Here is a 27,347-nt window from a genome sequence, read left to right as displayed (position 1 = left end):
TTACCGTTATAACTATGATTAAAAATAGTCTTGTATTCCATTTTGGTTATAATGACAAAAGACTTCAATACATCAGGTAAGAAGATGTAAATTTAACAAAACATCTCAATTACTTTGTCAATGTGTTTATAAGAAGTACCTCATTATGACAACTTCCTGAACTAAAATAAATCCTATCACAATCAAAAGAAGTCTGTTGCCTAAAGAAAAGGTTAAAAAAAAAGTTTCATTAAAACTTCATCTTCTTCGGAGAGAAAATACCGAGCGGAGCAGTGATTTGATGAATTTGAAGCTGTGAACGGCGAATAGAAACGCGTGCTTTTTCCAACGACTGCCTACTGTTCAAATCAACGAGCACGATGGAGGGAAGAGGGGACATCCCCACAATTTGGAGGCCAGCTTGGAAATGTAATCATGTTTTCTTAAATGTTTTGTTTACGTTATCTTTAAAATCATTTTTTATTGAGAAAACAAAAATCAATTGTATATGAATTGTATTTTACAATATTCATGGATGAAAATTTAAATATTTTGTGTGATCACCTTTTTCATGCAAAACAGATATCCGTTCTGAAATGCTTTCCAGGAATTTCTGACACGCATTCTACAATGTTTCTCATCATTCTTCTTTGACTTTTGGTGGTTTTTCATTTTTCTTCCTGTTCAAATAATCCCAGACAGCTTCTCGGATGTTAAGGTCAGGACTTTGAGTTGGGCATTGTAATGGATGTAGACATTCTAACTGTTTCTTTGCAGATATGATTTTATGACATTTGCAGTGTTTGGAGTCATTGTTGTCCTGTGTAACAAAGTTGTCACCAATTAGCCTTGTTCTTGAAGATCCATACATCTCTCTTTTTTGCCATCCAATTGGACAAATCCACAGATGGGGCCAATCTCTCCTAGATCATCGTCTTTGCTCTCCACGTCTATGGCATAGCCCGAGTGATTGCGGAGGAGTTTCTCTTCTGCCGGCATGTAGAAAGAATGACCGAGTCTCAAGACATCATGGAGTTGGTCTTGACCTTCTTCGGAGACAACAAACTCAGTTGGAAAAAGTGGTTGGTGTCTGTACAGATGGAGTGCCAACAATGTTGAGCTCATCACATTCATGAAGCAGAGGAATCCTGGGATGTTGGGATATCATTGTGTTGCATCAAGAGGCTCTTGTGTTGAAAACTCCGTTGGAGTCACTGCAGGCTGTCATGGGAATCATAATCAAAATTGTCAATTTTGTCCAGGGAGGGGCTCTCAACATACGGCTGTTCCGCCAGTTTTGCGCCGAGATGGACTCTGCTAATCAGGCCCTCTTGTTCCATAAACAGGTCCGCTGGCTATCAAAAGGAAACATGATGATAGAGATCGGATGATAGAGCTAAGCAAGGAGGTGAAGGCATTTCTAAAGGAGCAGGGCAACATCGATCCACTCTCAGACTTCAGCAAGCCAGGTGTGGAGTCTCGTTTGGCCTACCAGGCTGACGTATTTGAAGCACTCAATGAGTGGAACCGCAAACTCCAGGGCCGAGATATGAACATCATAATGCATACAGATTGCATGAAGGCCTTAATCACCAAAGTCAACCTGTGGGGAAGAAAGATCCGAGAAGGCAATCCAGCTTCTTTCCACCAATTGACTGAGGTTCTCAATGAACCCATGGGTGACGAGCTCCAAGAAGAGATCACTGAGCACCTCAACTCTCTGGCAATGGAGTTCAATAAATACCTTTCAGATATCAACACGGAGGATGCATGCAGGACCATGGCGTGAGATACCTTCATGTGTAGGATTGACAGTCGGATATCCCAGAAGCTATCCAAGATGAGTTCTTAGAACTCATGAATGACTTCTCAGCAAAGCATAAATTTTGAATAATCAGCCTTTCTGCTTTCTGAGCCAAGATGTACACTGTACAGTCTATCCAAAGGTGGGCGAACGAGTCCTCCGAGTGGTCATCCCTTTCTCCACCATTTACCTGAGCGAGTCAGGATTCTCATCCTTTCGGGCAGTCAAACCAAAAGGCCTGCAATAAGTTAGAAGTGGAAGGAGACGTGAGATGCGGTCTCTGTCTCTATCTCTATCTCTCTGCTGGAGCTCCTCAAATTGAAAAACTCGTGGAAAAACTAGTGGCAAACAAGCAAGTCCAGTAATCTCAACGACTTATTTATTCAATGAATATCATTTATTCTTTGAATTATTTATTCCTTGGTTTTGACGAATATATTTTAGTCATTCAACAATAATAGCATTATTTATTCATTCATATGAAGCCTGTGGCTGCTTGGCTGCATCATTTTCTGGAGAAGCGGCTGTGCCGCTGATGCAGTGCCCCTGTTATCAGTAAGGTGGTACTCATTTTGCCGACATCAGAAGGATGACAGGACGAATCAACTCACCTTGTGTTAATTAAGCGGGACGACAGGGATTTGAACTCAAGACCCTATGATCTTAAGCCAGCTACCTTATTATATCGTTCGTCAATATACTTACAGTAATTAAGATACGTTTGATCCAAATTTTGTCATCATATAACAATCCTAAGGTATCAGGATGGGGAGGGGAGTGTGGAATCGTGGTTTGGGAGTCAGAAAAGTGGAAAATTGTGAGCGAAAGGTTAAGAAGCGTTGTATCGAACCATCAAGCCACCGAGGATGGTAAAAGGTACATTTGGTAATTTGTTGAAACGAGAATGTTAAGAAACAAGCCGGGAAGCGACGATGGTTCGCAGGCATTGTTGAACAATGCCACGATAAGTACAATTGCGTTGCCGTTGGTTGCACGTGTTTCTGGAGACACAATTTCTACCGCAGTGGAAGTATAATGGAAAGTTAGATCCAGCTTGTGGAAGCCACAAAAGTGGAATTTAGTTGAATATCTAAACGCTGAATTTGATTCCAGTGTTGATGCCTGAAATCAGAACAAAAATTAGGAATTTCCAGCAAAGTGGAAGTAGCATGGAAAGTTGGATCCAGCTTGTGGAAGCCACAAAAGTGGAAGTTAGTTAAACATCTAAACGCTGAGGTTGAGTCCAGTGTTGATGCCTGAAATCAGAACAAAAATAAAATTACCCCCGTGTGGGGGTGACGGTCATCTCTACAATACCACAAGTTCTCAATGTTCAGTTCAGGTAACCACGAAACAGTCCAAACTAACAGTTCAGATTGAAATAGTTCACAGAGATACACTAGGATAATATAACTAATGACATAATTAATAAATATGTATTGTTCATTTAGTACCCGGATTAACACATCAGAATCACCAGTAAGTGCAATACGTGGTTTTCCAGTCCGTTCACTCTTTGGGGACATTTCACTTCCGGTTGTAGAAAAAAAACGAAAAAAATGGGCATAGCTCTTGGAGATTACGATAATCCTGTAGATTATTCTTCACTGATTATAATGCAACTTTCAGAATGAAAATTGGTCAAGTATTTATAGAGATATTGAGGTTTGAAAAATCGTTAGAGCGAGCAAATTCATTAATTATTAATTCCACAGAAGTTTCGTGACACTGCACAAAGTAACATGTCAGGTATGAAAAAACATTTTGTATGCCAGATTCATTAATTATTAATTATGGAATGTACTCATTGATATATTAATCAGAAAGCCTGAAGCATGTAGCATAATTTATCACTTATCCCCTCATCCGGGATCCGTGGCCTCGCCCCACAGCCTGCAGCCCTATGTCCGCTGGCGATTATGTTAGATACCAGCACGATCGAGAGGAGCCTGCGAATCATCCCTGCTGATGCACTGAATTGATGCAATCGTTCGGCCAGAATATTAGTTGTCAAGATGTTGCGTGATTAAATCACCAATACAGTCATTCGAATTTATACCGCCGACATACTTCTTAACAATCACCTTCGCCCCAGAAACCACAGTCAATCTGAACCAAGCTGGCCACTGCTCAGATGCCATGACCGGACTACTGCGCAGTTCTACTCCGCAGTTTGGTTAAAGATGACTCGGCATTTTCGCGCGCGCGCACGAAATTATATTTTGAAAATAAATGCTGACGTTTACATTTCGGGTTTTGAAACGTTTGCACCTTCGGCGGAAAATGTATAAATATAAAAGGCTAAAAATGTGTTTTATATTTATATTTCATTTCTCCTTTCTTCCTTCTTTGCGAATCGCATCGGTGTTTTTGGCCATCTTCCAAATCACGTGACGATCAAACGGGAAGGAAATTCAAAAATTTGTCCGGTTAGATACAAGATAATATTTTTTACTATCATAATCAATAAACAGTTGCCGAATATCTTGTAGAATGGCAGACTAGATAGGTTTTGAAAATGGTGATTTTTATAACTTACGTGACCTTGTGACCTCGTCCCTGACCTTGAACCCGGACAAAAGTTATATCGTTGTGCAACACTCATCGACCTCTACCCACATACTAAGTTTCATCAAGATCAGAAAGAAAAATTGTTGACGGACATACGGACGTACAGACGGACATCTGGTCCGGCTTTATTAGGTCATCTCGGTAGAGATGACCTAATTAGGAATTTCCAGCAAAGTGGAAGTAGAATGGAAAGTTAGATCCAGCTTGTGGAAGCTTAAATTGCCACAAAATTGGTCATGATAGAAACACCTAAACACTCAAGTTGGATTCCAGTCTTGAATAAAAAAATGAAATTTCCATCAAAGTGGAAGCTTTTGAGGAATCCCTACCGTAAAAACCTATCTCTTCCGTCAAAAATGACCAAATCAAATCGGATTTTTTATATGTTGTAATTATGGACATTACGCACAGCTTCTAAGGAATGAAATTGTGAGAAAAAAAAAAACGAGAAAATATATATATATATATATATATATATATATATATATATATATATATATATATATATATCAAAAGTTCAAGTGGGCATGGGACACCCCTCATACAAAAGGACACAACTAGACCATGATATGTAGCTTATGTCCAAGTTTCATCAAGATCGCATCTAAGGTCACGGAGCTATGCTCTGGAAAGAGTCACAAACAGACAGACAAGCCGGTAAGCGGCCATAGGTCGCCGAGCATGGAAACTATAAGATATAGAGCAAAATGGATGTCATATCGCGGATAGGGAATCACCTTAAGATTATGCATATCAAATCTCATCGAGTTCCATCCACTGATAACTACTCGGTATCCATTTGAATGAAAAGTACGGAAAATGCGGTTTGAAATCGGAAATCCCCAAAGTTTGAGGGGGTGCTGTGGGTGAACAAAGATCTAAATCGAAAATCCGGCTCAATCGTTTGTGCACAATGTATTCCAGACGATTAGTGTGAATTTTCATGACCATCCGACCATAACCCTAGGAGGAGTAGCATTTGGCACGAAGGCACCTCCAGCTCTCGCATATTATCGATTTTTGCACTAATTGACCTTTGACCCCTGACTTAAGCGAAATCGGTCAATATGTCCTGAGGCAAAGTTGTAGTACTCATTGAGTACCATGAACCTGCAAAGTTTCATTCGTATCGATGCACTCACCTGGTCGCTCGGGGGCCTTCAATTTTCGCCAATTTTCGCGCATACCCTAATTGTAGGGGGCGCTGCAGGTAAAGTATTCCATATACCACAAAAACCGGAATATATTTGATAGAGCATCACCTGTAAATCATTCATGCCAAATTTTATAACCCTACGTGGGATGATGGCTTTCGGAATTGATTTCGCGTGAACGGTACCGATTTTGAAGGTTTTTCGGTTGTTGCTTGGGAACCAAAGCGCCCCTAGCAACCATCACAATTTCCAAAGCACTAGGTCGTAAGATGTACCTACCACCCGAGTTTGGTCAAAATCCGTCCACGTTTACTACCAATTATGCTGATGACAAACGAACAAACATCCAAACAAACATACAGAATTACTGACAATAAGGGTCACCTATTTTGGCGACCCAACAGAGACACACAGACACAACGAAAATAGTGGTCACTGCTGACGCCCGCGAACCAATTGGAGAGACCCAGGCAGATTGCCCAATGGCCAACATGTAATACGAACAAGCCTTCCCCCAATTCGTACCTTGTTTGACAAACATGCTGCGTTGATGGTTCACCAGATAATGAGGGACCCATCACACCCACTTCATTGCTTTCATGTTAATCCTTCAGGTGTTCACCTTCGTGCTCCACTTACCTTGTGACGTCATCATTTATCCCAAAATTAAATTCATATAATTTTAATGCAAATGCGAAAAGCATGTGATATTGAATTTCCATTGGATGGAAAAAGAAGAAAGAAAAAAATAAATAAATAAATAATGGAATTAATTAATTATTTTAAATAAAACTTCCGTCCTGGTGCTTGTGCTGTTTACGTTGTTCCATATGCGGTTCTCCAGGAAGGACGCGGTAAAAAGAAAACCTCGCTGCGTTTTCTTAACAGCAGGACAGAGGAGGAATAAACACCGTCTCCTCAGATTAACTGTACATGTCCAACAAGTGTGACGGAACAAGAGAACCGATGTGAGAACACGCTGAGTCGAAATTCCCATCCGAGTTCAACACCAAATGCACGGTCGCCATGGAGTAAAGGTCGGAGGTGTGAACAAACCTTGAGGGAAACGTTGTTCAGAGTGATACCATATTTACATCACCATTCCGCGAACAATGGAGCCGGGGACAGTTTACCTCACCTCGTCCTCGTCACACAAGCACGTGATGACGAAACCGCCGAGTGCTGCCCGGTTGCAATAACACACCACGTGGTGTTCCTTTCGAGTAACAGCGTCTTTCTTATGTCCTATTTAAAAGCGATAGTTAATGGTTCAATTATTCACGTTTTAAAAACAATGGGTTATCAAAAATTGGTCAAACAAATGGTGAGGGGAAAAGATACACGATCAATAAATGTGTAACCACCATCATCGTCGTCTCTCGAACGGAGTATGTGAATTGTTTTTGTGTTGCTTTCGTTCTTCTGTACTTCATCATCTCTTCTTCGATCCAAAAATAAAGGAGGAAAAACAGATCGTCGACAGCGGTGTCTTGTGCGATGTTTACGCGTAGATGGTGTTGTGCGCACCATGAACGCGTGTAATTAAGTCATTGAGTTCGTTTTGAGGTGTGCGATCGTGTTAGTACGAGTCAAAATTGAACTTACGATGTATAACGAACAGAAAACGAGATAATAAAATGTGTTTGTAAAATATTTTTGCGTGACGTCATTCGTTTCAAACGTAATATTGAAAGACAAACGTTTATGGCGGGAGAGTGTTGCTTCGATTTCGGTTGTAAATTATTCGATGTGGGATCGTGTTCGAGCATGAGCTCGTCTCCTGGTAACAATAGTAACATACGTCGGCTGATTTTTCACAATCGATCAATCTGAAGCATCTTCGATCTGAAGACCTTTAAGCCTCTGAGCCATTTTAAATAATAATGATGAATATTTAAAAAAAAAATTTAATAATGTACAATTTTTAAAATAAATATTCATGAAAAACAACAATTTTATTGACGAGAGGAAACGCTGCCAGAAATACACCGCACACAAATTTATATCAACACTACCCCTTGAGCTCACCTGGAAGGTAATTCCTGGGAGCTTAAATGGGATGGCCGTCCGTCTGTCCGTCCGTCCTTGCGATTTCATCTCTGAAAGTACACATACGACCTGATGAAACTTTGCCACGACCTCCATCACCTCGAATGTCCCAAAGTTTATTCACGGCATTCAAAAACATCGGGCCCAAAGGGGGATCTATGGGGGTTGTCCCCAAAAATAGGTGCATTTCCTTTCTTCTCCGAAACCACAGTACACATGCAATTCTGATGAAACTTGACCACAACCTTAATCACCCATGATGTACCAAAGTTTATTCACGACATTAAAATAAAAGAGGGTTGAAAGAATGGCGGGGAGGGTTTCCCCCCAAATATTGTTGTGGGCCGGGGTCCGGTGGCGATAAACGACCACTAGGTGGAGCAGTAGAGCCGTCTCTCACCGAACACCCGGAATTAAAAGGTCGTCACCCCGGGTAACTCCGGAGTCGACGGGCCACTTCAAGGACCGTGCTCGCCAATTCTCTGACGGCGTGGGGTAGGGTCAATAGCCAAATTTCAATATACCTAAGTACCCACGTCGTCAAATTACCGGGGAAATCACACCCTCCACGGGCTCTGTCGAACCGGCTCCGGGTCGCTATAGGGACCTTGGTCCGGTGTAACCGAGCGGAGTTACCAGAGACCATCAGACCCAATGACAACTTACAGGCCCAAACGGCCTCACTAATTCTCAATACGCACCGTGCTGGGTCAATGGGAGAAAGCACAGAAAAACGAGCTGGTACATTTAACACGGGGGTTTATTTATAAATAATAATCTGGGAGGGAGACACAGAGCAGAGTTATCCGAATATGCAGGCAATTTACAGTTAGCGAAAAGCACTTAAAGTTCTACTTAAAAGACTGGACCCGTGGACACACACACACACACACACACACATACACACACACACACACACACACACACACACACACACACACACACACACACACACACACACACACACACACACACACCCAAAGAAATGGTGGCCGCGGCCTTTATTTGTACCTGTCCGCCTCATGCGGTCTGGTCGAGCTTGTCCGGTGGCGGAACTCGAACCCGCCGCCAACAATGCAGCACCAAGCACCAGGGACCAGGAACAACACCACGGACGCCAGCCAGCACAGGAACAGACCAGACGAGACGCCAGCAGGCAAGACGAGGCTTCCTCCCTTTTTCCTCTTTTTTTGACGACGGGGCGAACCTTCTTTCTCGATGGCTCGCCACCTCCTCTTATCCTTCCCCTCCCCCGCGGGTCGACAGAAAAGCTCTGAGGTACTCCCCTCCGGATTGGACAAGGGGCGAACATCCCATCTGGCTGGGCGGGGCCGCCCCTGAGGTGGTCAACCTCCTGATTGGACGAGGCGTCTCGGGGTGTGTCGAGGCATCTCGGAGCCCCCCCCGGAAGGGGCTCCATAGTAGCTTTCGGCACGCTGGCCTCCCATTGGCTGGGGCGCGCGTGCGATGCTCGCCCTTCGCTCATTGGCTGGAGGAAACGTCCCATGCCCTTCCTCGGAGCGGAGCCTCGATCTGAGGCGATGGAGGTTCTGCCCATGCCTTCAGCCAAAAACACGTGGGCAATGGCGACCGGGTTGAGTGAGGGACGGTGCCGTTGTTGTTGTTGTTGTTGTAGTAGTAGATGTATAAAACCTGACTATAAAATAACTCACAGCGCACACACGAAATTCTCATTAGACATAGGGGATGGATTCTAACTATAAACACGTACTTGTCGAAATAACTGAACTTCGGGGGCTGCTGTCTGACTGTGTGCAAATGGCTTCCAGATTCGTAACAATATGTATTTGCTTTCTTCCGCGAAAGCACACACACACACAATTTCGATGAAACTTGTCCACAACCTTCATCACCCGTGATGTACCAAAGTTTGTTCATGGCATTACAAAAAAAAAAAAAAAATCCATCGGTACTTACATTACTTCTCCATTACAAATTTTGTGTATCAATCGTGCCTGCCAGTGGTTCCCTGGTTATCTTATCCAGCCGCTACCAGGTTACCTGCCACCAGGTGGGCGCCCAGGGTTGTTTCCTCTATGTTTAATGTCTACAAGGAAACATTAGACGGGAAAAAGAAAAAATGACTGAGCGATAAAACATCAATTGAAGCAAATAAACGGTGCGTTCGACAAATCAAGTCATCAACAATTGAGCTCCGGTTTGGAAACCTCTAAAAAATATAAATATTTATTTCGGTTTATTTAAGGTATCAGGACACAGATCTGTTTCGCTCCTGTATGTCCAGATTATGGTGGAATTGTACAATTTTCCCAAAGTGTGCATGTTCAGACTTCAAGTGGAGAATCTCCTAAGTAAGTGTAACTTGGACTCTGCATTATTATTATAAGAAGAAGAAATAACTAGAACAGTACTCGGTAAAGCACACACCTTCACCAGGTTGATGAGGTTACATTTTGTAGCCACTGATAGACTGAGTCTGGATCCGGACCTGAACCAAAATCGAATTTATTCGTCCTTATCACCCGGATTTTTTAATGGCGTGAACAAACTTTGGTACATCAGGGCTAATGAAGGTTGTGGTTAAGTTTAATCGAAGTTGCTCTTGTAGTTTCGGAGAAGAAAGCAATATTTTTTTTGGGGGGGAGGGGGAGAAGGGGCAACCCCACTTTTACCCTGATTTTTTTCATGTCGAAAACAATCTTTGGTACATCATGGGTGATGAAGGTTGTAGTCATTTCATCGGAATTGTGTGTATTTTCTGAGAAGAAAGCAAATACCTATTTTGGGGAAAGCAAATACCGATCATCGTGCATCACTGAATTTGGAAACCGACTCTTTTTCAGGTCAAAAGGTCAAACTTCTAAAATCATTAACTTCAAGCTGAAAAATAATCAATTTCCATCTGATTGACCTGAACTTTGTTTGAGGTTGTCGATTTTAATCTTAATGAAATGGACAATTTGATGTATCCATGGCAACCTTTGGAGAGGGGGGGTGGATTTTGCAAGTATTGTGCTTTGCACGACGTCTTTTTCTTGTTTGCCTGTTTGTATACAGGATATCTCAAAAAGTTGTGGACGGATTCGGATGAAATTTTGTGGACAGGTTCGGTGTGTGACAAGGACGAACTGGTTAGAATTTGGTGAAGATCCGGATCCGGCGACTGGAATTTTTTAAGTGCTTCTTCACCATTCAGAGATCAGGCCAAAAACGATATATTGTTACGAATTTGGAAGCCTTTTGTACACAGACAGTCAGCAGCCCCATCGTTCAGTTATCTCATTAATTATATGTGGATAGTTAGAATCCCTCCCCGATGTCTAATGGGTGAATTTCATGTGTGCGCTGCGAGTTTTTTTCTGGTTAGTTTTCTACATCAATCCCCTCCACTCCTTCAGCTCCATTACGCACGTGTTCAAGGCCACAAACGTAGATGGAGTTTCCATCGCTTCAGAGCCGACTCCGCCCCAGCAAGATGGAATGTTCCTCCCGTCCAATCAGGGGTGAGATTGCTTCAGCTCCAACCCCGCTCCATCAAAGAAGAATGTCTCCCCTATCGACACTGGGGAAGGAAAAAAGAGCCTCTCTCGGGAGAGGAGCACCGAGACGCTGACATGCCCTCCTCCAATCGCGGCTGGCCACCACGACACCCGAAAACGCCCCGTCCAATCCGGAGGCGAGTTACTCAAGAGCGGATCCCCCCACCCCGCATGGGGGGGGGGATAACAAGGATTGCGAGCTGTGCGTGAGTGGGTTCCTTGGTTCCTTGGAGGTCGTTCCTTGCTTCTGGTCTATTGGGCTTTCCTGGTCGTCGGTCATCGTTTGTGGCTGGCCAGGTCATTCATAGGATCCTGGCTGCGCTCGTTAGATTCTGGTTCGTGGGTTCGAGTCCCACCGTGGTGGGTTGTGTTGGAGCACTTGAGCTGGGGATCCCCGTTCCCTTCCACGGACTCCGAGCTCCACAAGTGCGAGTCGGTAAAATCGCATGAGGCGGCCAGGTACCCGACCAAACTTTAACCCACAGCTTGCCTATCCTCCGCGGCTGGAGGGTCCGAATAAAGGCCAGTTGGCGCCATTTCTTTTTGGGTGTGTGTGTCCGTTTGTGGCCAGTCTTGGAAGTAAAACTGTTAAGTGATTGCCATTGTACATTTGCCTGCATTTATATCCGTGATTAAGTCTGCTTTGTGTTTCCCTCCCTATTGCCTATTGTAAATAAATAACTGTGAAATGTTCCAGTTCGTTGTCAGTGTTTTCTTTCATTGACCCAGTATGGTTCGGGCTTGAGAATTAGAGAGGCTGATTGTGCCGTAAATTGTGATTTGGGCCGGCGCGGCTTTGGTAATTCCCGCTCGGTTTCGCCGGATCCGAGTCGGTAACAGCGACTCGGTTCGGACAAAGCCGGCCGAGGGTGTGGCTTCCCCGGTAGCTAGACCGCGCGGCTAATTAGGTAAATTGGAATCAGACAAAAAGACCCAAACCGCACGGTCAAAATATTGGCGTCCACGGTCCATTAAGTGACCCGTCGACTTCGGAGTTATCCGGAGTGACGACCTTCAATTCCGAGTGTTTGGGGGGAGACGACCCAACTGCTCCAACTAGCGGTCGTTCCTCGCCCCCGAACCGGCACCACAACATAAAAGCACGACATCTCAAAAAGTTATGGACGGATTCGGACGAAACCAAGTAGATACGTTGGGTGTGTGACAAGGAAGACTTGATTCGGTTTTGGTGAAGATCCGAATCCAGATCCAGATACGAGAATATTTTTTAATTTTAATTAAAAAAATGTATTGGGCCTGATATGTTTTCGTGAGCCAGGCATTGCGTGCCAAAGGTATGCACTCTCCCGAGTGCCTGTGTCGTTATTATTGTTACCAAATTCTACTACAGCTAATGGGAGGCTATTCCACAAGTTAATAATTCCAAACTGAAGTACTTCCGTACATTCTTATTGGCTCTCAGTTTTCGGAGATTCATTGTCCTCCGAAGAACAAGAAAACCATTTTTTTTTTAAAATCACATTGAGCAAAATTGTAATTCAAGTGAATAAATAATTCCGATATTACAATTAGCAATATTTGTAACAGGTGACAAAAATTCAATAAAACAACAACAACAACAACTGTCTACGGCAAGTGGCAGTGACCATTTTGTGTTGGCGGAGAAGCGATTCGAATCGTGTCCTGAGTCCCGTTTCCTGCCTGGTGATTGGTTTGAAACGAAACTAGTTTTTACAGCAGTTGGTAGTAATTTGAGTTTTAAAATGATGCATGTTTGTTTATATAATCATTAATTTGTTTGTACTCATCCGTTTAAATGAAGGATTACACAGCGGCTGTGGACCAATATTTCGAGTGTCACGGAAGAAGAATAAAGCTCTACGTAGATTTTCGGGAACACGATGTAGATAAAGGAAAGGTACGGTCAAGAAGATGTGTCACACTCGTTTAAAAAAAAAAAAAAGTATATTTTGACACTAATCGTTCCATAGTTACTATTGTAGTAACAAATCCGAACGAAACGTGAGTAGTTGTGACGTAAAAGGTACAGTGCTGTCATTCACACTGTACAGTGTTACACTGTGGGCTTTAATTACCACAGTTTAATATACAATATGGAATAGGCAAAGCCGAGAAGCGAACGGAGAAATCTTCTTACATTCGCTTCTTAAAGATATCAAATTAAACGGTCTTTCTGCTCTGATTTTTCGGACATTTGTGCTGATGTCCTGATGATGATGATTTTCACAGATCTGAGGCCAGGAAGGTGCATTGCAGACGATGATGCAATTTCCGGTTACTTCGGCCTTGATTCGGGATCGGCGATCAAATAATGTAAATCACGATGAAAAATTATTTTTTTGATGATGCGGGAGATATCTTTATTAAAATCAGTGGAGGAAATATACACCATGTCTGATATTTGGGTCTTTCATGTCTCCGACGATGCCTCTATCTTCCGGGACGCATCATTCCCCATGACAAAAACTGGAAGCAAAAAAAAAAAAAAAACCGGAAGCAAAAAAAAAAAACCGGAAGCAAAAAAAAAAAACCGGAAGCAAAAAAAAAAACGGAAGCAAAAGGGTCATAGCCGACGACACGGATTCGAAATTGCCAGGGGTGTTGTGTTGTTGTTTCCTATTATCTCATGTGCAGCACACGTTGAGTATGAATCTCACTACGTTCGCTACTAGTACGTGCGTGGCCGTCCGTGCAAAAAATAAAATAAAAAAGAAGAATTGACGTCAATCGTGACGACATAGCACCGTGTCCTGTCATTGGTTTGGTAAATAAATGGCCATAACTTGGGAACCACTTGTCCAATTAATATCAAACCTTGAAAAGGCACATTCACAGGGCCCCGGCAATATACCTGGCAAGTTTCAATTAGATTGGACCAGTGGTTGTCAAGAAACAGCGGTCACAGACAGACAGACAGACAGATTGCTGGAATTATAGATCGATATATATTTATATATATATATATTTAAGCCTGGTGTTGGTGCAGTGGTTAGGGCAGCGGCTTGGGATCCAAAAGGTCCTGAGTTCAAGCCCCGTTGGGCCACTGAATTAATACACCAGGGGGTTGACTCAGCCTGTCATCCTTCCGAGGTCGGTGAAATGAGTACCAGTGTACTGGGCCGGTGTATACCCCGGTTAAAATAGGTGTACCATATCCCTGTGTCGTAAGAGGCGACCAGGGTTGCGTCAGGAAGGGCATCCGGCGTAAAACATGTGCCAAATCACTATGCGGATCATATGGATGATCCGCTGTGGCGACCCCTAACGGGACCAGCCGAAAGAAGAAGAAGAAGATATATTTATATATTTAAATCGTTTTTAGTTTACTCACATAATATCACTAACCTGTAAAATTGGACATATTTGACTATGATGACATATATTCATGGAACTTCCATCAAGAGTGTCTTGTTCATGAACTTTCATTCTTATCTTGTTCGTGGTGATGTGTTCTTCAGGAGGGTGACATAATGGAGGACAACGCAAAACTGACACTCACTGTCCCAGCTTACGTTAAGATGGTGCTGCATGCTTCGCGATATGTACATTCTGCTGTGAACGGCGTACTTCTGGCAACTGCTCCTCGCACAGCCACCCGTGAGGGTGTCACCGCGGCTGGGCTGCTGTGCATCGATGCTGTACCGCTGTTCCACACAGCCCTACCTTTGGCTCCTATGTTAGAAGCTGCACTGGCTTTGGTGATTAGCAATTATTCTTCTTCTTTCATATGTGGCACAAGCTTGTGAGGAGTATCATTGGCTGTGGTTGTGCCGTTGATGCAGCACCCCTTGTAGTTTAGGGCAACAATTTGGAATTTGGCCAGGGTGATTAGCTCGCCTATTCTTCGCAAAGAATACCGAGGGATCTTTAACGTCCACCAATCGATGCCGGCAGACGGGATTCCCAGTTTAAACATCCATCCGAGGGACGGCACACAACCTGATGAAAGACTGGGGTGACTGTTTGTATTTGGGCTTCAAACCTAGGCTAAACGGCTCGGAGGCGAGTGTGTGCACCTCAGCGAGATTTGACGAGAGCAGGGGGTGATGATTGCCAGTACTCTTGAAAGGCTGGAGCGAGGGGCACAAGACCACAATGGAGGTCTCCATGCCAAACTTACTTCCCATCCATGAACCCAGATTCACCTTGTGATAAACAGATCGACGTACACAGATAGACAAACATCACAAATTCAAATTTTTTTTCATTCCAATAGATATAGGTAAACAGCTCCATAGACTAACATCACTAGTTAGCAGAAAACAAATTTATAACATTTGTTACTTTGCCTCTAAATAATCAGCCCAGATCAAGTTGAGAGATTTGTGAATTTGAATTGAATTTTGTTTTTTTTTGAATCTGTAAATTCAAGAGATGTACTTGATTGTCATTCTTCTGCTCTATGTCCTGTATATTGTTTGTGTTTTTATGGGTGCAAATGTCCAAAGTTGTCTCTTTGCAGATAGATTCATGGTGCAAGGAGAAAGACCTGTGCATCGCAGGCTATTACCAAGCTAACGAGAGCCGCAAAGACAGCAGGTGATAACGGGATGCAACCTTCGCACAATTCATTCCTCCATTTTTCCACAGGAGGTTCATTCTGAAAGCATTATAAATCCATGTTGCTGACTGCTGGAGGGAATTAACACAAGGAAGCCATTCGCTCATCATATTAACAAATTATTTCATTAACCCTTTCAACCCTGAACTCCTTGGACTTTCGGATCCCCTACCCTGGACTCCCTGGAGAAAAATCCGGCTGCTCGGGTATATGGAGGTTTGAATAGTGGCTGATAAACTGGCCGCTTGGGTATATGGAGGTTTGAGTAGTGGCAGGTAGACCGGCTGCTCAGGTTTATGGACGTTTGAATAGCAGCTGGTAAATCGACTGCTCAGGTATATGGAGGTTTGAGTAGTGGCAGGTAAACCAGTTGCTCAAGTTTATGGAGGTTTGAATAGCGGCTGGTAAACCGGATGCTCAGGTATATGGAGGTTTAAATAGCGGCTGGTAAATCGACTGCTCAGGTATATGGAGGTTTGAATAGCGGCTGGTAAACCGGTTGCTCAGGTATATGGAGGTTTGAATAGCGGCTGGTAAATCGGATGCTCAGGTATATGGAGGTTTAAATAGCGGCTGGTAAATCGACTGCTCAGGTTTATGGAGGTTTGAATAGCGGCTGGTAAATCGACTGCTCAGGTTTATGGAGGTTTGAATAGCGGCTGGTAAACCAGTTGCTCAGGTTTATGGAGGTTTGAATAGCGGCTGGTAAACCAGTTGCTCAAGTTTATGGAGGTTTGAATAGCGGCTGGTAAACCGGATGCTCAGGTATATGGAGGTTTGAATAGCGGCTGGTAAATCGGATGCTCAGGTTTATGGAGGTTTGAATAGCGGCTGGTAAACCAGTTTCTCAAGTTTATGGAGGTTTGAATAGCGGCTGGTAAACCGGATGCTCAGGTATATGGAGGTTTAAATAGCGGCTGGTAAACCGGATACTCAGGTATATGGAGGTTTGAATAGCGGCTGGTAAATCGGCTGCTCAGGTTTATGGAGGTTTGAATAGCAGCTGGTAAACCAGATGCTCGGGTATATGGAGGTTTGAATAGCGGCTGGTAAATCGGCTGCTCAGGTTTATGGAGGTTTGAATAGTGGCTGGTAAATCGGCTGCTCAGGTTTATGGAGGTTTGAATAGTGGCTGGTAAACCAGATGCTCGGGTATATGGAGGTTTGAATAGCGGCTGGTAAATCAGCTGCTCAGGTTTATGGAGGTTTGAATAGCGGCTGGTAAACCAGCCACTTGGGTATATGGAGGTTTGAATAGCGGCTGGTAAACCAGCCACTTGGGTATATGGAGGTTTGAATAGCGGCTGGTAAACCAGCCACTTGGGTATATGGAGGTTTGAATAGTGGCTTGTAAAATGTCTGCTAGGGTTGAAAGGGTTAATCATGGATGAAAGAGCCATGATCATCTTACCAAAAGGGAAGTGTGTGTGCGTGCATGCACAAATATACTATGTCATGTATGATCATATATATAGATGTATATATCGTGTGTGTGTGTATGTATGTGATAATCACGATGTGTGTGCGTGCGTGCGCATGCGCCGTCGCAACCGGTGGTCATCTCCACATGCGGTCCCATCGATCCACGGTGGAAGTTAGCAAAAGGAAGGCATCCATGGCAGAGCGACAAAGCACACCAAGCTTTGGGAGTCGACAAAGCGCATTAAGCTGCACGGCTAATCCACGTCCCAAACGCTTCGACCCCACCGAAGCTCTGTCCCATCCTCGAGGGGATGGTGTGGTGTGTGTGTGTGTGTGTGTGTGTGTGTGTGTGTGTGTGTGTGTGTGTGTGTGTGTGTGTGTGTGTGTGTGTGTGTGTGTGTGTGTGTGTGTGTGTGTGTGTGTGTGTGTGTGTGTGTGTGTGTGTTGTGCTTTTTCTAAGGGTTCCCTTTTTTTTGATAATTAATCTGCAGCAGGAACCCTTTTGAATAAAGTACGACAGCCACGGAAGGAGCACACAAATGACAGCCACAATAACAGCAGCAGCAGCAACAGCGTGTTATGAAACATATTTTTCATGTGTTTGACTTCATTTTATATCTTCATTGGGATTCAGATAGATCTGCAATATATTTGTGAAATGCAACTAGCTGCTTTTGTTTAAAACCTTCAGCGAAGCGATGGGTAGGCACGACATGTTCATTTGAAAAGCAAGACACCTGTGAGGTATACTTTGCCTTTGTATTTTATCCATCCAGTCCGACAGTAATGCTTGTATTTCAGCCCCGACACTGTGGCCTGCAAGATTGCTGAGCGCATATTGGAAAACATCCAGCCAGCTACTCTGGTCATGGTAAGGTAAATGACTTGTGACATGTCAAGTGTTGTGACATACAGTGGTATTTACTCTTCATTCTGTGATGTCACAGCATGATGCATTCCTATTGTATTAAACACACGAATATCTCTTGGCAGGAAGTGAGATGTGAATGGATAAGCACTTGTCATATTTTGTTTGCTGCAAATTATGAATGATTGTAAACATTATATCTGATGATAGATTGAAACTAGAGAGTTCAGAGAACACGTTACTCCATGCAGTGTTCAGGTATACACTTCAATTTTAATAAAATAATGATTTTAAAGATTGTTTAAAAAAATAATCTGGAAGTTTAGCACTACTGAAGCAGTATTATACACCACCCTTAAACACTAATAAGATGACGTTGAATCACAGTTTAAGAGATGGAGGCTTTGTTGATCAACATAGAACGCAGCTTCAATCGGCATCGTACATGGCCATATTAGCCACCTCTTATTCACCCCGATACTGCACCCATTCACATTCCATGCCCACTTCTCAGGGGCTGTGCTTGATAGCTCTTATTTTACAAGACCCTATATAACTTGTCCAAATACTGCAAAACTGGGGGTTCTTGGAAGTATTGTGAAGGCAACCCCTCATTTTCGGTACATATATATTGTGACGTCCACGGGACTTGAACAGTCCCGCTAACGTAGAATGAGCCGAAACGATGGAGGCGGTTTATTTTTATATAACCCAAAGACGGCAGTTTCAATCGCCCTACCGCAAACGGGACGAGGAAGGTGGCACGAGTCGCTTTTCACTGAGTTGATGATGTTTATTTGTTTTTATTATCACCAGAAATAACAAGACTCGGCAAGAAGAGGGATCCGGGGCGATTCGACGGGATGGTGTGGGATCGGGCGTGGGGAAAAACACAGACAATTCCAATGAATATACAGTTCTCAATCCCTCTAAGGCGCCAAGCGCGCGCGCGCGCGCGCGCACACACACACACACACACACACACACACACACACACACACACACACACACACACACACACACACAAAACGTAGCTATTTCTTGTGGTCAGGCTGGACCGTGGTATGGACGCAACTGTCCCTGGATCGGCGTCGGACGAGCCGGCCTTGCTCTCGTCAGGGGGGGCAGGAGAAACCGTGGTGCTGTCAACCTCCTGGTCTTGGCCCAAGTCCGCTCACAGCCGCCAGGGAACCAGTTCTGGCGCCAAGTTGCGAGCAGGAGAGGGAGGCAGGTCCGCCCGCCGTTCGACCCCGTACTCCGAGTCAGCAGAACCCCAGAGCCAACCAAGGTGAGGAGGACGGCAAGGCTCCAGGACACGATGAAGAACACGATCGATTCAGCACAACAACAAGGACGCTCTCTGCCGCCACAGGGAACCACACCAAAAAAAAAAACGATCTTTTGGTTGTAATCTTCTTCCTCTTCCTTTTCGACCCCGAACAGAACCTTTTTATCCTCCTGCCCTCGTCACCTCCAATCGAGCCGTTTATTGGCCCACCGCCGTCGCCTTCTGCCAATCGTGATCACGGGGCGGAGCCATCCGCTGCACTGTCCTGTGACGTCACGGCCAGTCTCCAGAGAATACCAAAAAGGGGTTTACGCAGACACACTTACCCTATCCCTTGTCCCTATCTAATTACGTGACAATTATCATTTCCCCCCTTGAAGAAATGAACATTTACTAGACAACTTATCACCACTGAATTGCTACTTATTACATTGAGATCCTGGTAAACTCGAACAGCATGGCATACCTAATTAAACATCCTAATTACCCTTTGAATGCATACCCCCCCCTCAAACGTAACAATATATATATATATATATATATATATATATATATATATATATATATATATATAAAAATATATATCTATATATATATATATATATATCTCTCTCTCTCTCTCTCTCTCTCTCTCTCTCTCTCTCTCTCTCTCTCTCTCTCTCTCTCTCTCTCTCTCTCTCTCTCTCTCTCTCTCTCTCTCTCTCTCTCTCTCTCTCTCTCACCCAACTGCTCCTGGACATCTGTCTTTTGCACCTGAAAAGGTTCTTTCAACTCTTGACTCTGACTCTGCAGCTGGACCGGATGGCATCAGCTTGCGTGTCCTTAAATCCTGCTCTGCTAATCTTTCACATCACTTCTGTGCCATTTCACCCTGTCATTTGTGCTTGGTCATCTTCCAAATGCTTGGTAATCAGCCAACATAACTGCATGACATATCAATGTGCAAAAACAGATCCCCTTAACTACAGACCATCAGTTTACTTCCAATCAGCAAGTTCATGGAATGCATCATTACAGTTTATATGAAATCCTTCTTCTCCAACAACCTTATCTCAGATCACCGATTTGGTTTCAGATCAGGTCAGTCCACCCTAGACAAGCTGCTTCTACTCACCTACCAATGGATGGAGGCCCTCAATGTCAGACATGAGATCAGAGCCATCTTTCTAATCATATCTTGTACTTTTGTTGGTCTGGTATCCTGCCTTGCTCGCCAAACTATCTGCCTATGGCATCCAAGGCCAATTCCACACACGGCTTACTGACTTCCTCTCCTCTCGTAGCTAATGTGTGGCTCTCAACGGAATCCTTTCATCTCCTCTCCTTGTCAAGGCTGAAGTGTCCCAAGGCAGTGTTCGGGGCCCAGTCCTATTCCTGATCTTCATATATGCTCTCTCCAACTCTGGAAAATCGTCTTTATATATTTGCTGATGACTCCACCTTCTGCCATGATATCCCTCATCCTTCAGACAAGCAGGCTGCAGCCTCTTCCCTCTCTTCAGACCTTGACAAAGTCACAAGATGGTCAAACATTTGGAATATGTCTTTCAATCCTGACATATCTCACAATCTATCTCTCTCCAAAAGGACTGTCTGGCCAACCCCCACATCTTTCTTAACAATCCTCTTGAGGAAGTTCAGTCATTCAATCTCCTAGGTCTGACTATCAACCACGATCTTTCTTGGGCAAACCACATTTCAAAGTTGGCCTCGAAAGCCAGCCGCCAACTGGACATCCTCTATCATACAAAGTCCTTCCTCAGCACACCTAAACCCCAATCCACCTACAAGACCTTCAGCTTGAGGAGTACTGCTCTCCCCTCTGGGATGGCATCCCTGCCTCACAACTTCCTCAGCTTGACATTGGAAACACCAAGGCCTTCAACATTATTGGAATCTCCTGCTATGAAACTGAGTATGGGTCTATCACTTCACTATCGCAGACAGGTCCGTGGTCTCTGTCTTCTACTGCCTCCTTTCTGGTCTTGCACCCTCTGTTCTTTCTGTGCTTTGTCACCCCAGGTTTCTGCACGGCTCACATGGTCCACCATCAACTCCCTTTTGGTGAAACTACCTGAATCCAGGATCACTACTCACCTCCACTCATTCATTCCGCTTTTTGCCCGCCTGTGAAACCAACTTCCACATTCTCTTCAATCTTATTCTTCCCTCCAGGTCTTCAAGACAGCTGTTCACCACCATCTCAGATCATCCCCAATTCATAACCGTGATCTTTTCTACCCTCGTTCACTGCTTCCCCCCCACACCCCAACCACAGCCCTCCTCTCTCACCCCAATCGCTCTTCCATCTAAAGTTGTACTTTTCCCTCCTTGGTTTCCTTCTGTATCCATCTTGTCCATCCTCTCCTGCCCCTTATTCTTCTCCACACCTATTGTTTGTCCAAGTCTGCCTCAATCTTGGCCTTCGACTCTGCTGTTGTTTACCCCCCCCCCTCTTTCTCCTGTGCCTTCTGTCCTGTTGCATCCTGATACATTCAGTGTACTAGTACAAGCTCTTCCATAAGCCTCGACTATGCATATAAATAAAAGACGATTTGTGTTCAGTGTTCAAGTATATAATTCTGTTTCAATAAAGGTTTAAAGGCGTATAAATGAATTATTTCTGAGTTTTACCGCCTTTTTACCCAGTGTCTATTACCTCAACCTATTTAACATGCTACATTAGTTCTTCATGCCTGTTGGTTGTGTCGTTTTGTAATGTCCTCAAAAACAGTGAGTTTCCTGTTTGGAATGATTTTCAATTTTGTATGACTTCCAGATAGAGTAAAGATATTGTTCCGGACGTGGCCCCAGATAACTCCGAAAGGTCGACATCTATAAAAGACCATGAAGGCAGTCTAAAACGCTCATCTTTGTCGCATCCTCGTGCTCAGTGTCGGTTTACTGTACCGGCAAGATAACTGAAGTAGATGGGGAACCATGCTGGCGATTTATGCAACAGATGTTAATTGGCTGACCGAAGCAACGTTACGTGCCACACCCTATTGCCTATCAAAGGCCAATCAATCGCTTGGGATAATTACCCCCAGGAGCGCTATCTCAGACCAAAACCTGAACAGGACAAGTCAAGACACTGCAAGGTCTTTCATTAGTTTATTACAAGCAGAGCAGAAATTGGCGGAGAAATGGCCATTCAGATTTAAACAAGGAATTTGTGGGAAAACACTGGAATTGCCGATGCAGGCAATATACACAATGGGAACAGGCACATATACATTTCCCCTTGTCCCCGAAGTACCCCCCCTCCCCCAATCGGATGCCTTAAAATCAATCACTTGGCACTCTAAAACAAATGTGCCAGACACCCAAAGAAATGGAAGAGTGAGTAAGGGAGGAGGGGTAAGAAGTAGTGAGGGGTCGTCTTCCACAACTAGCTGGATTGTGGCCGCCTAATGGTTTGGTGGTTCTGGCTTGCCCCCCGCACGCTCTCTTTCCCCGGGTTTCTCTCTCCACTGCGTTCGCACCCCGGTCGTCTGGGGCACCAGATGATCTTTCGTTGAAGGTAATGGCTGATGCAGTTTGAGCAGGAATAACAGCTTTGCTGTGACCGGGTGGTGTGGTGACAGCCAGGCTTTGGCGAAGGTGTGCCGGGTTGGTACGGGTGATGGTGTGTGAAGTGAAAATGCCGTGAAGCACACGAAAATAACAAGTATCGGGAAAGGGGGAGGGACAAGAACTTGGCACTTACCTGTCACTTTTGATGGATTGCTTCCTCTTGGGGGAGATTGACCATGAGGTTCCTGGTCAACCTCCCCCTTAAGTCGATTGCACCAAATTCTCTGCTAAAGTGAAGGAAACGGGGATGGCGTTATCTGTGTGCTTGTGTGTGTGGCTGGCGGGAAATGGTTCGAGTCCGGAATGAAGAAAGGAACATGGACTTGAGCTAACTCGCATTCATAATGCATATCTATCCACATGAATACGATATAATTAGCAATAGTTATGCCTTAGAAATTAAAATATAATTTGAAGGCATAACTAGCTTTAATCGATGTGAATGCATTTTGTCCTCCCCGGGAACACACAACCGTCACAATATTATCTTACTCCTTCCTCTCTGCGCATGTGCGATTAGGACAAATTCAGAGCCAACGTACTGTAAAACGGTAAAATTATCTTCCTACTCGTGTTCAAAATATTCCATGCATTTAAAATAAGTTGTTCCTCAATCATAACCTGATCAGACAGATGGACGGGAATGAACGAATTGCTTAACCCCGCTTTTCACTTCACGTGCACTGGGTATTAACTTCTCTCCAGTTCATGCCGGAAATAGAGATAATTTGTGAACGAAAGGTGCTGTCACTTGATTTTTGATGTAGCTTCATGTTATTAGACTAGCACTTTTTAAATTCCGGATATGATTTCTTACAACCTGGGTATTCGCATGACTTGTATAAAGTTCTTCTACGCTCTAATGATGGGTATTGTCATGGCACAAGTCCAGATTTTTTTCTCATATTTTTGCAAATGATTGCTCTGAAATGAGGTTCTGTTTATTGAGGGTAAAAGTTTTTAGACTTTCATCCCAATTAATCTTGGAATAATATCAGTGGTTCAAAACCATTAAGCACTGTAGTTCAGCATCAAGATAGAGTGCTAGAAAATTTAAATGAACGTCCATTTTCTTATACCCGCCCCGATCCCTCATTGCATACCCAAACTTCTTTCTTCCAAGGTGCAGAACCAGCGGTTGAGCATGTTCAGGCAGGAACCTGCTATTAAGGTGTATGAGAATCAAGGTGCACGGTGGCAGCCCAAGGACTTGAACCAGTGAGTAAGGTAGAATTTACATTCGAGGAAGACCCGAATGAGGACATTAATAAATCCACAAGCATCCATACCCATATACCTTTGCATAACACTGGTATATCACAGTAGACCCAAAATCTTATTGTCAGTCAGTGGATGGAAGGAGCTGCTTAAATGTTGACATTTTATCAGTCCCCTACCAGTTTCACCGGAGGGGATTCGAGGTATGCTGTCTGTTTGTCTGTCCATCTATCTGTCCTACCGGTAGTTTTTCAGACTAGTTTCCCATACCCTTTAATGTAATCGACTGAAACTTTATTATGATATGTTACAGAACAAATTGGGGTTTCAGGGTTTTTCGTCAATTTTTCAGTTTTGCCCTTTTTGGACTAATTATATATATATATATATATATATATATATATATATATATATATATATATATATATATATATATATATATATATATCACTGATGAGGTGTTTAAAGAGTAACATTTGTAATGCACAATGTGTGAAATTATATTTCTTCAATGAGGGTCTTCACTTTATATACCTGGTGTTGGCTCAATGGTTAGGGTGGTGGCTTGGAATCCTCTGATCCTGAGTTCAAACCCCACTCCACTGTTGAATTCATACCAGGTGGGGTTGACTCTGCCTGTCATCCTTCCGAGGTCGGCAAAATGAGTGCCAGCATGCTGGTATACTGTGTCGGAGTGGCGACCCGTCCAGGATTGTGTCCAGTAGCCAAGGAGACTGCTTAGGCAGCACCAACGCTCTGCATGGAGTATGGTCCCGATGGATGGATGTCTTCACTTTACATACAAACATAAACTTTTCCGTGAGGGAATAATATGGCATGCCGCCAGTGTGTCAGACCTGCCTTGGAAAAGCATTTGTTCACTAAAACGAGAACACACTGCTTTACTTTTGCTATCATTTCCGGTACACCATTCCAGCACATCGATTTATTATACCCACACTCTTCGAAACCCCCCCCCCCAAAAAAAAAATCGGGTGATATTGTAATTATCTCCGTCTGTCCATCCGTTATGCTATCTCCTCCTAAACGATTGGACAGAAATCCACCAAACTTGGGAGTTACGATCACCACATGATATGAAGGTGCAACAGCAGTATAATTTTGGCCTTGCCCCCTGGTTGGGGTCAACGGGTCGAATAGCAAAAAATGCAATTACGGGCAAATTTGCGCACATTGTTTAATGAAACTTTGAAGTTTGAAAAGGCAATCTGCATTGGGGGAAGCATGAAATATGTAAAATTTTGGGATTTTATGCCCAGTTCATGCCCAGGGGTGGGGACTTAGGATCACAGGGATCAAAACGGGAAAACAAATTTGAACTCAAAATTTGATATTGGGTCATTGCTGGTGGAACGTTATACCATCTTTCAACTTTGCTTTAGTTGGGAGGCGTGGGGTTTTGTGATGGCATGCCATCGCCTTCATTATCATTACTTTTGTAAGGATAATTCTTGAACTTCATTCTCCTCTTTTTTTTCTTGCTGAGCTGAAAGCATATTGTGACTGTCTGATTTCATAATACAACCTGAGAATCCCCTATCATATATAAAGTTTAGAAACGACCTAAGCCCCCTCCCCCCCCCCGCCACCCCCAATAAATCCTAAACTAAAAAGTGTTTCAATATGTATTTAATACCAGACTCAGTGGTATAATGGTTAGAGCATCCACTCTTGAGTTTGGGAGCTTGGTGGTTTGAACCTTTACTCCGGCTGAGTCACGCCAAAGACTTTTTAAAACGGTATGTGCGTCTTCCTTTCTTCATACCTAGCATTTAAAAAATAGGACCGCATGTCCTGAAGCTCACCTGGATCAGCAGCAACAGCCACTCAAACTCCCCACCCCCACAGACCCTGATGTTTTTTAGAACTTGTAGAACATGGACAAACAACCATATGTTGGAAACCAATGTGCAGGCTTCAATGGACTTAATAGCCTCCTGCTGCGTTGAAGTTCCTGAAAAGGGTACTCATAAATAACATGTTTTGTGTTAAACAAGAACAAGGTGTATTTCAATGCAGTGATGATGAAAATAAATTCACAAAACAACATTTCATCGGTGGTTTAATTTCGACATTTCATCGTTATTGTGTGTACACTGGGCAGAGTGAATTACGAGTTCGGATAAATAAAATGCCGAGTCACTTAAAGGCAGCGTCAGTTTTCATTTTGAGGGGGCACTGCTGTTCCACTGATGTGGTGTACTTATGTATGTTGCGGTGGGAATGTGCAATTTATTCAGGGTGCTGGTGATGACTCTCCGACTGTGGCGAAATAAATCTTTGAAGTCCACCAACTATTGCTAGCAGACAGGACATCCGGCTTAACGTGAATTCAAGTGACGTCACACTCACTGATACAACACCCTGCTTGCGCCAAAACTCCAATCTGACAGCTTATAGTAGTGTCGGGAATCGAATGCGAACGAGATCACTCAAAGCTAAACATAGCGCCATCATATCAAGATGGTGGAAGGTGATTTGCACAGTCTTTTGAAGTGGCCTGCACAGTATTACATGTTGTTTTCAATAAGATTTACAAAGCAATCATTCGATTTGCACATTAAAAATAATCAAATTTACAATTACACCTGCTGGCTTTAAATGGCTGCTCCCTTTGGTTTTCTTTTTAAAATTTTCTTTATTTTAAAGCACTTCAAATTTAGTGCTATCACAAACTTCTAAATCTCAGGATCAGTTCATTAAAATTTCGTTTTATCTGCCACAAAATTATTCGTATCACAGCCGATGCTCTTGATGAGTGTCATCATCGCATACCTCCAACAATCACGTGTTATATCCACCCTCACAATTAATATTCCCCACTTGACCGTTGAACATATTAATTTCATATGATCGATATATCTTATTTTCTACATAGATCTTATGAATCCCTTCCACCTCAAGGAATTTAAGAGGGGAGAAAAATTGCAAATAAAAATCTTAATTTTGCCGAACAATCGGAATCCATACAACATCTCCATACAACCCTGCTTTTGAGGCATTGTGCACCCTGTAGCGCAAAGAGGATTAACGACACATCTTGCCTTCCCGAAACAAATGTTCCCATCCTTCCCACGTGTACATTATAAATAGATTATTCCTTCTGCGGTCAATGTGTTGTCCATTTATGGGTGTCATTGAAAACTCGCTGCATGTTGTGCTTCATGTTCGTAGTCGGTATGAGAATGTCCGTACGATGGTAATCCAGTGTATTGTTGAAAGGAAATGCTTTTCTTTCTTGTCATTTAAAATGTTCAAACATTTGGACAGTAAGTCTAAAAATTGTGAGCCAAAGTTGAAAGACGACTTTTTAAGAGCTTAAATGTTATTATC

The 27,347-nt window shown here is 43.5% G+C and overlaps 2 protein-coding genes across 9 annotated transcripts in view; one reads left to right on the top strand and one right to left on the bottom strand.

The window, feature by feature from the left end:
* Positions 1-6,862, bottom strand: part of CIAPIN1 (cytokine induced apoptosis inhibitor 1) — a 58,875-nt gene extending 52,013 nt beyond the window's left edge. The window contains exon 1 of one of the 3 annotated variants that reach the window (XM_085888630.1): positions 6,647-6,862. The gene's annotated coding sequence lies outside the window, so the exon portion shown is untranslated. Of the gene's footprint in view, positions 1-6,564 lie in introns of all 3 variants that reach the window. The other 2 variants (XM_085888629.1, XM_085888631.1) reach the window with 2 other exon arrangements.
* Positions 6,863-12,669: 5,807 nt separating this feature from the next.
* EMC8 (ER membrane protein complex subunit 8) overlaps positions 12,670-27,347 on the top strand; it is a 15,687-nt gene continuing 1,009 nt past the window's right edge. Inside the window, exons 1-6 of one of the 6 annotated variants that reach the window (XM_085888628.1) lie at positions 12,684-12,743; positions 12,862-12,957; positions 14,519-14,758; positions 15,523-15,599; positions 17,845-17,914; positions 23,899-23,993. In XM_085888628.1, the coding sequence (XP_085744754.1) occupies positions 14,531-14,758; positions 15,523-15,599; positions 17,845-17,914; positions 23,899-23,993 (470 nt within the window). In that variant the 5' untranslated portion in view covers positions 12,684-12,743; positions 12,862-12,957; positions 14,519-14,530. Of the gene's footprint in view, positions 12,958-14,518; positions 14,759-15,522; positions 15,600-17,844; positions 17,920-23,898; positions 23,994-27,347 lie in introns of all 6 variants that reach the window. The other 5 variants (XM_085888627.1, XR_015060144.1, XM_085888624.1 and 2 more) reach the window with 5 other exon arrangements.

Source organism: Eptatretus burgeri, chromosome 7 (genome assembly GCF_056783735.1).
Source record: "Eptatretus burgeri isolate ZD-2024b chromosome 7, Ebu_testis_v1, whole genome shotgun sequence".
Taxonomy (NCBI): Eukaryota; Metazoa; Chordata; class Myxini; order Myxiniformes; family Myxinidae; genus Eptatretus; species Eptatretus burgeri.
Note: the sequence above shows the minus strand (reverse complement) of the source record. Positions and strands in the feature narration are given on the sequence as shown.